The sequence below is a fragment of the Bufo bufo genome, chromosome 5, assembly GCF_905171765.1.
Source record: "Bufo bufo chromosome 5, aBufBuf1.1, whole genome shotgun sequence".
Classification (NCBI taxonomy): Eukaryota; Metazoa; Chordata; class Amphibia; order Anura; family Bufonidae; genus Bufo; species Bufo bufo.
The window spans coordinates 227332076-227343231 of record NC_053393.1 but is presented as its reverse complement, the minus strand read 5'-3'; the positions used below and the strand labels follow the sequence as shown (position 1 = coordinate 227343231).

Sequence of the window (11156 nt, the reverse complement as noted above, 5' to 3'; positions counted from 1 at the left end):
TTTCGGACAGCTACATTAATATTCATAGGACATATGTAAGAAGACATGCACACGTTCTACAGAACCACGTTTATACCCCGACAAGGCCTTTTCGTGGTCTAAGTTCATGTAATAGCATAGCTGTTGTGAATATATGGACACTAATGTCACTGCCATGGTACTTAAACCCATAACAGTGAATGCAGAGAGCCACACATACAGAGCCTCCTCTCCATTCCTGGTGGCATACAACAGGTCCTCATTCTTGAGACATTGTTGGGTTCCTGTAGATGTGACATAGAAGTCCAGATAGGACAACCTCTAACTGACCACAAAGCCTAAATGTGGCCCAAGATTTTACACTAAAGTTCATAAAAGAGATAAAAATAGTTCATCGGATAAAATTTAACAACTGACGATTTAGCCAACAGATGACTACCATCAGAAGTCTGCCGGTTTTCAATTTTTTTTTCTGCAAACAATTCTTCTGTGAAAGAAAGTACCTAAAAAGAGCATTGTCCTTTAGCCAGTGTCACTGAACATGTACGGCCAGCTTGAATGCCTAGAACGGGCCTAAAATGTATCTGCAAAGCGATCCTTCATTCAATGGCCGTTCAGCCATCAAAATACTTCTATCCAATGTGTACAGCCACTTTAAAGGAGTTATCCAACTTTTTGTAACTGATGACCTATCCTCTGGTCGATGCCGTTCAGACACCTGCTGATTAGCTGGTTGAGAAGGCACCAGCATTCTTGTGAGCACAGTGGCCTTCTCGCTGCTTACCCTTCACTTAAAGGGGGCCATGTGACCAACGGCCAAGGCTAAGCAGCAAGAAGGCTGCTTCGCTCACAGGAGTGCTGGGGCTTTCTCAAGTAGCTGATCTATGGGGGTCCCAGATCAGATGCTGATCTATCCAGAGCATAGGTAAGGTCCAAAAAACAGATAAGGTCATCATACTTTATTGGATAAACACTGGAAAAATATATCTGGAAAATTTAGGTGAAAAAAAGACTAAATGGTTTACAAGTCATCATGCACCACTGCAAATGGACTGTGCCTGTGGTCATTAAAATTGGGGTAAATGCGCAAAAAAGAAAAATAATAATAATTATGACCAACATTTAAAGACAAAATACTTGTCGGACAATTAAAATTATTACCAATTTGTCATTTTCAAAGTAACATTTTATGTAGAGGAGTTTCCATCTTCACTTCAGATTTAAAAGCTTTCTTTAACATTAAGAAATCAAGGAACAGTTTTGCCTTATAACACACAATTTTCTTATAGTATTTTATAAATTAAAAATGCCAAGAACACAAAATATATACGTAACCATATACATACTCTATCTCAAAGAATACAGGAGCCTCAATTTAACGCTCCCTTGTTAACAAGATAGCAAATGTGTACAGCACTGAAAGTGTCAATATCGGAGGAACGTGGCTTCTACAATACCATTCTGTACATGACAAGTCCTGCGTGAGTGTAGACAACCTTCCAAGATGTTTAAAACTATATGAAACCTACGGGGGGAAAAAAAAAAAAAAAAAAAGGCACCAGGGGACACTATGATGCCACGTGACATGTTCATATACAAAACTATCACATCAAAATGGCTTACAAATTGTAAACTTGCAGTATAAACAAAGAATTACAAACCTATTTTGTACTCGATCTCTAAAAATAAAAACCATCGATTGAAAGAAATAGTAAAAAAACCATTAGGCTTTAAAGACAAGCCTAACCCATGCCGCGTCGGAACCAGTCTTGGAATCTGAAACCCAGGTAAAACAGTCACTAGACATACGCTGGTGATAGAACAACTTGTTCTTCGTTGCTGGTGGCCTTTCTGATTGTTTACCACAGCTCTAGACTTCCACAACGTTTTACGTTGTTATTATCTGATGCCATAAAAAAATAAATCTGCTAAAAGGTTTTTAGTTCAAAATAAAAAAGAAAAAGCTGCAAATCTGAGTCCTTGACCAATTGCTATGTTTTAGTCTACCCAGAAAAGCTTTGGATTTTAGGTGTTAGCTAAAATAGCGCCCTTTTTTACCAGTATATGTTGTTTGCTCATTGCTCTTTTGTTGGTCTATGTCAGCTAGGGATAATGGCTTTAGGTTAGCCCAGGGGTCCTCAAGCATTGAAGGTCTGTAATAGTTTTCCACATCATTAGACACTCTTTTCTCTCTGCCATGCGGTGCACCATATGGTGAAGATGTCCTGGGTGAACCCTTCGAAAAAAAATCATCATGTAAAGAAATATTCAATAATCTTTGCCAAGCGCATATGTATTAACTGAAAGTTTTAGTAAAAAAAATAAAGTAAAGTATAATAAAAATAGCAATTGTGCAATGTGGTGTAAAGGTGTATATATAGGCGAGACGTCTACCTTATATTGTAGTGTCTAATCTTACATGAGAGAAGACAGTGGGTTTATAAATGTACAGAAATGACAATCCGCCCCTTTTCTAACTTCCATGCAACACACAACAGGGAGGCGTTTCCTACAAATGTTAGGGTCCTTTACGTGGACTGACAATCAGGCCAATTATCGGTGATGACCGCTTGTGGAAAAGGTGCCAGCGGTGGTCCTGCCTTTCAGCTGGCACCTAAAATGGTTGTGTCTGTGCAGCAGATTAAACCGTGTAAACAGCAATTTCTCGTCTTCATCGCTGCACATAAATGCGGCTCTCATCTCCGCTGACGATCAATTATAGCGGACATTTGGTTCAGTCCCGATAACTGCGTTCCCTACGCTGTGTGCTTCATTCTCTGGGTTAGTACAATACCATATTTATATACTTTTTCTTGTGTTTTAGTACTGAAAAAAATTTGTTTTTTCTTTTTATCACCATATTCTGACCCACTTTTTATAGTTATGTCTACTGAGCTGTGTAGGGGCTCAATTTTTGCAGGACAATTTGTAGTTTCTATTGATACCATTTTATTTAATTATTTACGATAAGTGAAATGATGAAAAAAAATAGTGAATCAGCCATTTTGATGTTTTTTCATTTCGCCATTCAGAATAAATATTTTTATATTTTAATAATGTTTTGGGACACAGTGATGCCCGTGATTATTATATTTATTTATTTTTAATTCTGGGGAAAAGTGGGCGACTTAAATTTTTATATTTTTTAAAACAACGTTTTCAGGCTCCCCCAGGAGGCTACAATATGAAACATTCAAATTTATTTTAGCTTAGACTGTAGTTTAATAGAACTACAGTCTAAGCTTTATCCGCAGTTATCCTATTGAGGCCTGACACCTGCAGGTCTCCACAGGAACTACAGCTCTGATACACTGAATTTCTTCAGAGAGAAGGAACTGCTCCCGATTGCCACGTGGGGGAGTTAGTTCTTACCCAGAAGCGTGTTATTCCAGTTTTTTGGCATTTAGATGCAGTCACACTTGACCATGACATCTAAAAGGGTTAAATGCACACGATTGGCATTGCCGGTTTCAGACTTTGCCCGGGGGCGTCTGCTTTGAAACAGCAGAGACTTGCAGGCGCCTTATTTAAACCATGTTCTTCTGCCATACATGTATGGCGGCAGTACTCAAGGAGTTAAATGTACTATTTTGTTACCGATACACCACTACAATTTTAACCCTTTAAGAACCCTGACAATTTTCTTTTCCGCATTCCAAGAGAGATTTTTTTATTTTATTTTTACTTCTCTGTTCACATAGAGGGTGTGTATTTTGATGAAAAAGTTGTATTTTGTAATGCAAACATTTCTTTTATCCTGAGTTGGAAAACATGAAAAAATTCTGTAAAAAAAAAACAAAAAACGCAATTCCGCCATGGTTGAGTTTCGTTTTTACGGCCTTCATCGTTCACTTAAATTTTTTTTATGTGTATATATATAAAAATACATGATGTGATTATGTTACCAATTTACAGTAGATATGACTTTTTGATCACCGTTTAATGGTCTTTGTCCTATATCCATCGGTGGCCCCAGTGTGGAGAAAACAAGCATTTTAGTTTATGCTAATTCGGCCCAGGGTGCAACAAGGGTGGTGCCGTTGCTCCGAAGGCTCCATTCAATTTCCCTGCTGGCTTCGCCCCCACCACTGACATCAGGCCCTGTACAGGGATGAGTGCCCAGTCATTTCCACCCCTCTTCACGGGTGGAGACGTGGCTAGCAATCAAGAGGAGTGGAGCCTCGGGTTAATTAGCATTAAATAAAAATTTATCTCTAGGTATGTGGTGACAGATTATCTTTAAGCTGTTTGGACCTTTTCAGATGTAACAATGCCAATTATGTTTATTTTACATAGAAAATGGGGGTGAATTTTTACTAGGCCTGCACAATATATCGCCAAAGCAATCGCAATAAATCGCCAAATCGCAATCGCCAATTGGCCGACCCAAAAATCCTGCAATTGCATTACCATATTTTTCGCTTTGTAAGACAAACTCCCCCCCCCCCCCCCAAAAGTGGGGGGAAAATGGCAGTGCGTCTTATAAAGCGATGGTTGACTTTTTACGTGGCTGACATGGATGTATCGCCAGCCGCTATGTTGCACAGCACGGCCGGCGATACATCAGTTACAGTGCGGGGAGGGAGGAGGGGCTGGAGGCAAGTCGTTATTTTAATGACATTTATTCTATTTTATTTATCTGTTCTGTGCAGTGCTATTAAGAAAAAGGCAAGTTTTGTATTTTGTACTTTTGCAGTAATGCTAATATGTTGATTAATTTAGAAAAAGATGTTTTATTTTGAAAAACACTGTGAATTTCAGTTCTTGAGTTAAGCATAACTACATTTCAGCATTATCAGTAATTTCTGTGTGCTTTTGCCTTGAAAGTCCAAGCAAATAGACCTCTAGCACAATTCCCTTAAAATATTGCATCGCATATCGTTATCACAATTTTTAGGGGCCTAATCGCAGTCGCACAAAATTCCCAGATCGTGCAGCCCTCATTTTTACTATTTCTGCAGAATCAGGAGCCAGCGGTCAGTGACAGCATTGAGCCCCACAGAGAAGGTAGGGATGGTTTTTCATCGCACCCGACTTCCCCATCGTTCTCAATTACTTCATTGTATAGGGACCAGGAAGTGGCAATGCCGCTTCCTGCTCTAGTCCCAGGGGTCATGTGATCGCTGGGCTGCTGGAAGTCTGTGTGACCTTCTGGGCCTTATCAGACCCAGTTCAGCCTAAGTTAGAGGAGAAATTAGCAATATTAAAAAACAAAACAAACAAAAAGTGTAAATTTCAATTAGGGGTGGGCGATATAATTTTAAGCACGTGCAATATATTCTATATATTGCACGTGGGGGGGGGGGGGGGGGTTAGCACCCTTGTCCTATTCACTCTGATAGAGCTCTATTAGGGTGAATATGACCTAACACTCTCCCTGCTGCTTTGTGCATAGTGCACACAGCAGCAGGGAGCTGACTATGGCAGCCAGGGCTTTGGTAGCGTCCTGGCTGCCATGGTAACCGATCAGAGCCCCGCGATTACACTGCTGGGGCTCCAATCAGACAATCAGAAGCTGCCACCCTGGGCGCGCAATTAATAGAATACTTTGAAGCGGGGGATTAGAAGGGAGAGGCTGTGGCAACTGCGCCACCAATGAATATAGTTAATATGCCTGAATACAATCGTAGCCTGCTTGCGCCGGCCATATCCTATACCTGGCCTCTATTACTGCGCATTACTGTGATCTGCCGCAATTAACCCCTCAGTCCCTCCCCTCCTCGTCTCTTCTCATTGGTGGTCATCGTCAGCTGCACACAGTGGGGAGGGACTCCCTCCTTCTCCACTGTGCCGGCTCAGGAGAACATGGCGAGTGTCGAGAGTGGCGCAAGCTATGTTCTACTGCGATATAAACAAAATCTCTATATTTGGCCAGATTTATATCGTTTATACCGCATATTGTCTATATCTCCCACCCCTAATTTCAATCTCTCCCAAAGGACTAATTTCAACCTCATCGAGGGCACAAATAATAAAGTTAAAAACTGCCACCACATGCCGCTCTGCAGCTTATAGCCCTGCATAACTCATACATCAAAACAACCGCTATGGTAAGGGGACATAAAAAAAAAAAAATTACAAAAATAAAGCCCCATTTAAAAAGAAAGGCAAAAAAAATAATTCACAACCAAAAGGGAAAAAAAGTTACTGCTCTCAAAGATGCACGTACCAATAAAACTGGTTAAAGGCTATGAACACTTTCAGGGGCAAAGTTTTATTTTAAAGGGTTTCTGTCATGAGAAATAACGTTATGTAGCTGACTGACATTAGTGATGTGCTGATGTCAGCAGTACATAAGTGTTCTTAATAACTCCCTGCCGCCGTTCTCTTAAAATAAAGACTTTTGAAATATGCTAATGAGCCTCTAGGTGCTATTAGTGCTTCAGCACCTAGAGGCTCGGTCTACGCACCCTTTGGCATGCCCAGGTCCTGTTAATTGACTGGCGAGTTCTCCTGTTAGTCTAGTAAATCACGCGCCTGCGCCGTCCCGTTTAGTACTCAGCGCAGTGAGTGAAGGACGCGCTCAGAGCGCCTCCTTCACTCACTGCGCCGAATACTAAACAGGACGGCCCCTGCGCAGTGATTGAAGCCAGCGCATGTCATTCACTCACTGCGCCGAATACTAAACGGGAAGGCGCAGGCGTGGGATTTACTGGACGAAGAGAAGAACTCGCCAGTCACTGGACCTGGGCGTGCCAAAGGGTGCGTAGACCGAGCCTCTAGGTGCTGAAGCAACGCCCTAATAGCACCTAGAGGCTCATTAGCATATTTTAAAAGTCTTTATTTTAAGAGAACGGCGGCAGGCAGGGAGTTATAAAGCACACTGTTATGTACTGCTGACATCAGCACATTGCTAATGTCAGCTACATAACGTTATTTCTCATGACAGAAACCCTTTAAGGCAGTCTACCAATTGTGGGCTACAAATCTTTTTTTCAAACAGTCTTTCTTTTTCATCCCTTTTCTCCGTACAGATGTCCGCCTCTATTTGCAGACTAGCAGCCTTTATGTTCATAGTGAGTCCCGTCAATAAGCCCCGATTGCTCATGTGTAGCCCTCATCTCTGAACTCCTGACAGTTCATACACACTTATTTAAGCTAAATTCTTAGTGGTTTGCGCTGTCACAATGGGATCAGTGTAAGGCTGTTTCAGACGAGCGTGTGCAGTCCGGAAATCACACTCTGGTGTGTGAGCGTGATCCTCCGTACTGGACACTGCTCGTCTTGCAGGAGCGCACGGCATTGTATTGATTTATAATGCTGTGTGCCTCTGCATGGCCTTACTGCTACAGAATCATACTGACTGCTTTATGTCACGATCAGTAAGGCCATGCAGAGACACACAGCATTATAAATCAGTACAATGCTGTGCGCCCCTGCAAGACGAGCAGTGTCCAGTGCGGAGGATGACGCTCACATACCAGAGTGTGATTTCCAGACTGCACACGCTCGTCTGAAACAGTCTGCAAACAGACTGAAATTTAACCCTGTAGGACAAAATCTGCTGAAAATTTTGAATAAAGGCCAATAGAAAAAATTATTTCAGAACAAAATAAGTAAAATGCAAAAAAAAAAATGTTCATAAGGCTTTAAAGGGGTTGGCTCATCTGGGACATTGATGGTATATCGCTCGGAAATGCCATCAATATTAGACAGGTGCAGATCCCACCTCCAGGAAAAGCTCATATTTAGAGAGCTGGGCCACTTAAGTGAACCACGCAGCGCATGCGCAGTTTGCTGTCCATTCAGCACTACGGGACTTCCGAAAATAGCTGAGTAAGCGCATTCGGCTTCTTTCAGAAGTCCCTTAGCAGGGAATGAATAGTGAATTGTGAAAGTGCGGCCTCCGCTCACCACTATGACTGCCAGTAACGGTGACCACACATGTGTAGCTTCTCTCTCTTCTACTCGGGGTTCCATTCTGGAGATAGGAGCGGGTCTCATAACACTAGCGACATGCCATTGATGTCCCAGATTGTTGGTCAGCTTCCTATATCGATTACCTATCTTTAGGTCCGACTCCTGGCACCCCTGCCGATCAACTGTTTAAAGAAAACGCAGTGCTCACGTGAGCACTGCCTTCTCTTCACCGGTTACCCGCTCGCAGCGCTGAGGAGGTGTAATTACAGCAATGGGACAGAGCAGGCAGATGTCAACAGCGAGCAGGTCGCTCTCCAAACAGCTGATTGGCGGCAGGGGGAGCTGGGATTCAAACCCCCACCGTTCTGATACTGATGGCCTATCCTGAGGTTAGGTCATCGGTACAGGTAACCTGCCAACCCCTAAGCGTCTCATGAAAGGGGGACCATGTAACTTCTGGTTGCACCAAAGCCTAGCGGGCGGAAGGCACCCTAGGGGGTACCAGGTCGGACATCTGGAAAAGGCCTGTCCTGTAGAAAGAATTCATTTTTAGAAAAGTCCCACACAGCTGAATTACACCCTCTAGTATTTCAATGTATACAGCCTAAGCCTATGAAACCCTTCCAGGCTGCTGGTGTGCGCCACCTAGAGGCCGCGGTAAGACACTACATGCTTATGCAGCTTCTCTCCCTATTACCTGGTAGTTCATGGGCTGCCGGGGAGAAGAGTAGCCGCGGCCGTGATGCTGCTGGTAATGCTGCACGCTTCCTCCAGGAGACTTGCTGTAAGGAGACGAATTATAGCGAGGGCTGGGCCGCCGAGGCGGAGTGTTACCTGGGGAATGGCCGCCGGGCCTTCCCCCGTAAGGACTCTGAGAGGGCGACGAGTGCCCGCTGCCGTACGGCCTGTGTCCGTAGGTGGGTGTGTGGGGAGAGCCATACCCCCAGGCCGGCAGCGGTGGAGGAAGCATGGGGCCCCCGGGACCTGGGTACGGCGGTGGGCTTCGGAAGGACCCCGGGCTCCCTTCACCGCCGCCTGCTCCGGAAGGGCTCGGAGACCTAAAACTCTGCCTGTACATCGTTAAAAACAACCGCCCGCGGTCAAATGTAGCGCGACTTCCAGGATGGCGGCACAGCGTCCTCACTCACACTCAGCGTACCTACGAGAGCGGAACTTCCGGCCTGTGCAACGCCCGTCTTTCCGGCCTCCCCTGGGAGAAAGGTTCCGGGATACTGAGTGGCTTCTCTCATTGACGTCACTCCCGGAATGTTAGCAGAATCCACCAATAAAAGGATTCCTTGTTGTCCAGCCATAGTCCTCATTTACTATCATAATTAGTGAGCTTTGGATGCTTCATCTGAAGGTGCTTCCTTCAAAACTTTGGATTAATACTGTACCGAGATCCGTCTCCATACAGTGTTAGATGGATGGGCTCCTATGAGCTGAAGTTGTTGAATAGCTTCAGTAGTTGATTTTTAGGTGGAGGTACCAGTCGGAACCGAAGCCAAGTTCGGTTTCAAGTTTTAAAGTAGTTTTTCCACTTTAAAAATCAACTACCGAAGCTATTCAGTGGAGTCACGCGCGACTTCGCAAATAACTGACTTCAGCTCATCGGAGCCCATACATTCTAATACTGTATGGAGACGGATCTCTGTACAGTATTAATCCCAAGTTTTGAACGGAGCGACTTTGGATGCAGCATCCGAAGCTCGCTTTGCTTAAAGGGGTTCTGCACTTTGTTTAAACTGATGATCTATCCTTTATTCTCAAACAGCTGATCGGCGGGGGTCCAACCCCCGCCAATCAGAAGCTGATGATCTATCCAGAGGATAGATCATCAGTTTAAACAAAGTGCAGAACCCCTTTAAAGGAGTTGGCCATTATATTAGTACTTTCCACTATATAGTTGGAGGTGGGGTAAGAAAGAGTTTCCTAATATACTTTATTAAAAAAGTCCAAATGGTAATGTTTTTCTAATGAGCCCAGCCCCGCTCTGCCATGCAGCCAGTTGGTCTATGACTGCACGCGACATGGAGGAGCTTTAGAGAAAACCCGTCCATGGCTTTATTCTAACTGCACATGCGCTGCTTTTCCTAATAAGAGCTGTGCATGCCCAGTCTGCCACTGGCACACTCTCTACTCCGACCCTGTCTCTACAACCGGCTTATTCCTGTCAGAGTTCGGAGCGGGAAGAAAAGTAAGAGCGTGCCAGGGGCAGACTGGGCATGCGCTGCTCTTATTTGGAAAAGCAGCGCATGTGCAGTTAGAATAAAGCCATGGACGAGTTTTCTCTAAAGCTCCTCCATGTCGCGTGCAGTCATAGACGAACTGGCTGCATGGCAGAGCGGGGCTGAGGGGCGGGGCTCATTAGAAAAACATTACCATTCAGATATTTTTAATAAAGTATATTAAGAAACGCTTTTTTACCCTACCTCCCACTATATAGTGGAAAGTACTTATATAGTGGCCAACCCCTTTAACACTAATAATGTGTGAACATAAGAAGCTTAAAGTGATGAGGTTACTCCAAGACTTCACTTGTGAAGGGATTATTTACGTTGGTTGCGCCTACTGTGGCAGTCTTTGTTGCCTAAGGCCTGTTTCATAAGAATAAAACAAACAAGTGGAAGTAATGTACCAAAATATCATTTATTATAAAATATAAAGTATGGGGAATCAACAGGATGGTGTACAGTATACGGAGAAGCAGAGGGCCAATGACACCATTAAATTACCAGTCAGCCTGTGCAATGTGGAACACAGGTAAGTACAGTCAAAAAATCAGGGCATTAACTCAAGGATGACCAGGATAGCATGACACAGAGGATAGCCGAAATAAGGCTATGTACAAAAAGTACAAGTGACCATACTTGGTAAACCATGAGTAATCCCTCACATCCCAAAACACATAGGCACCGAAACAGACCGGTATAATAGTGAGTCCACAATGAGAGTCAATATCGGAGTCTCAAAGGTAGCAACATACACCTAAAAGTAAGGGACCCACTATGGATATATACGGAGGTACCCAGTGGGAAATGTAAGGCTGTATTAGTAACAAGACGTACCTGAAGACATGGTGATAAATGGGATGCCAGACCCTGAGCGCGAGACCTCGACGCGCGTTTCACCTCAGCGGCTTCGACCTCCTGACGGCTATCCTCTGTGTCATGCTATCCTGGTCATCCTTGAGTTAATGCCCTGATTTTTTTACTGTACCTACCTGTGTTCCACATTGCACAGGCTGACTGGTAATTTAATGGTGTCATTGGCCCTCTGCTTCTCCGTATACTGTACACCATCCTGTTGTTTCTCCA

At 43.8% G+C, this 11156-nt stretch overlaps 1 protein-coding gene across 1 annotated transcript; it reads right to left on the bottom strand.

Annotated features, from left to right (window-relative positions):
• Nucleotides 1–915: 915 nt before the first annotated feature.
• LOC121001800 (M-phase specific PLK1 interacting protein) lies at nt 916–8992 on the bottom strand. Its single transcript, XM_040433013.1, has 2 exons — nt 8537–8992; nt 916–2215 (listed from the first exon to the last, which is right to left on the bottom strand). Exons 1-2 carry the CDS (start codon nt 8915–8917, stop codon nt 2012–2014), a joined length of 585 nt encoding a protein of 194 aa, XP_040288947.1. The 5' UTR covers nt 8918–8992; the 3' UTR covers nt 916–2011.
• Nucleotides 8993–11156: the final 2164 nt, after the last annotated feature.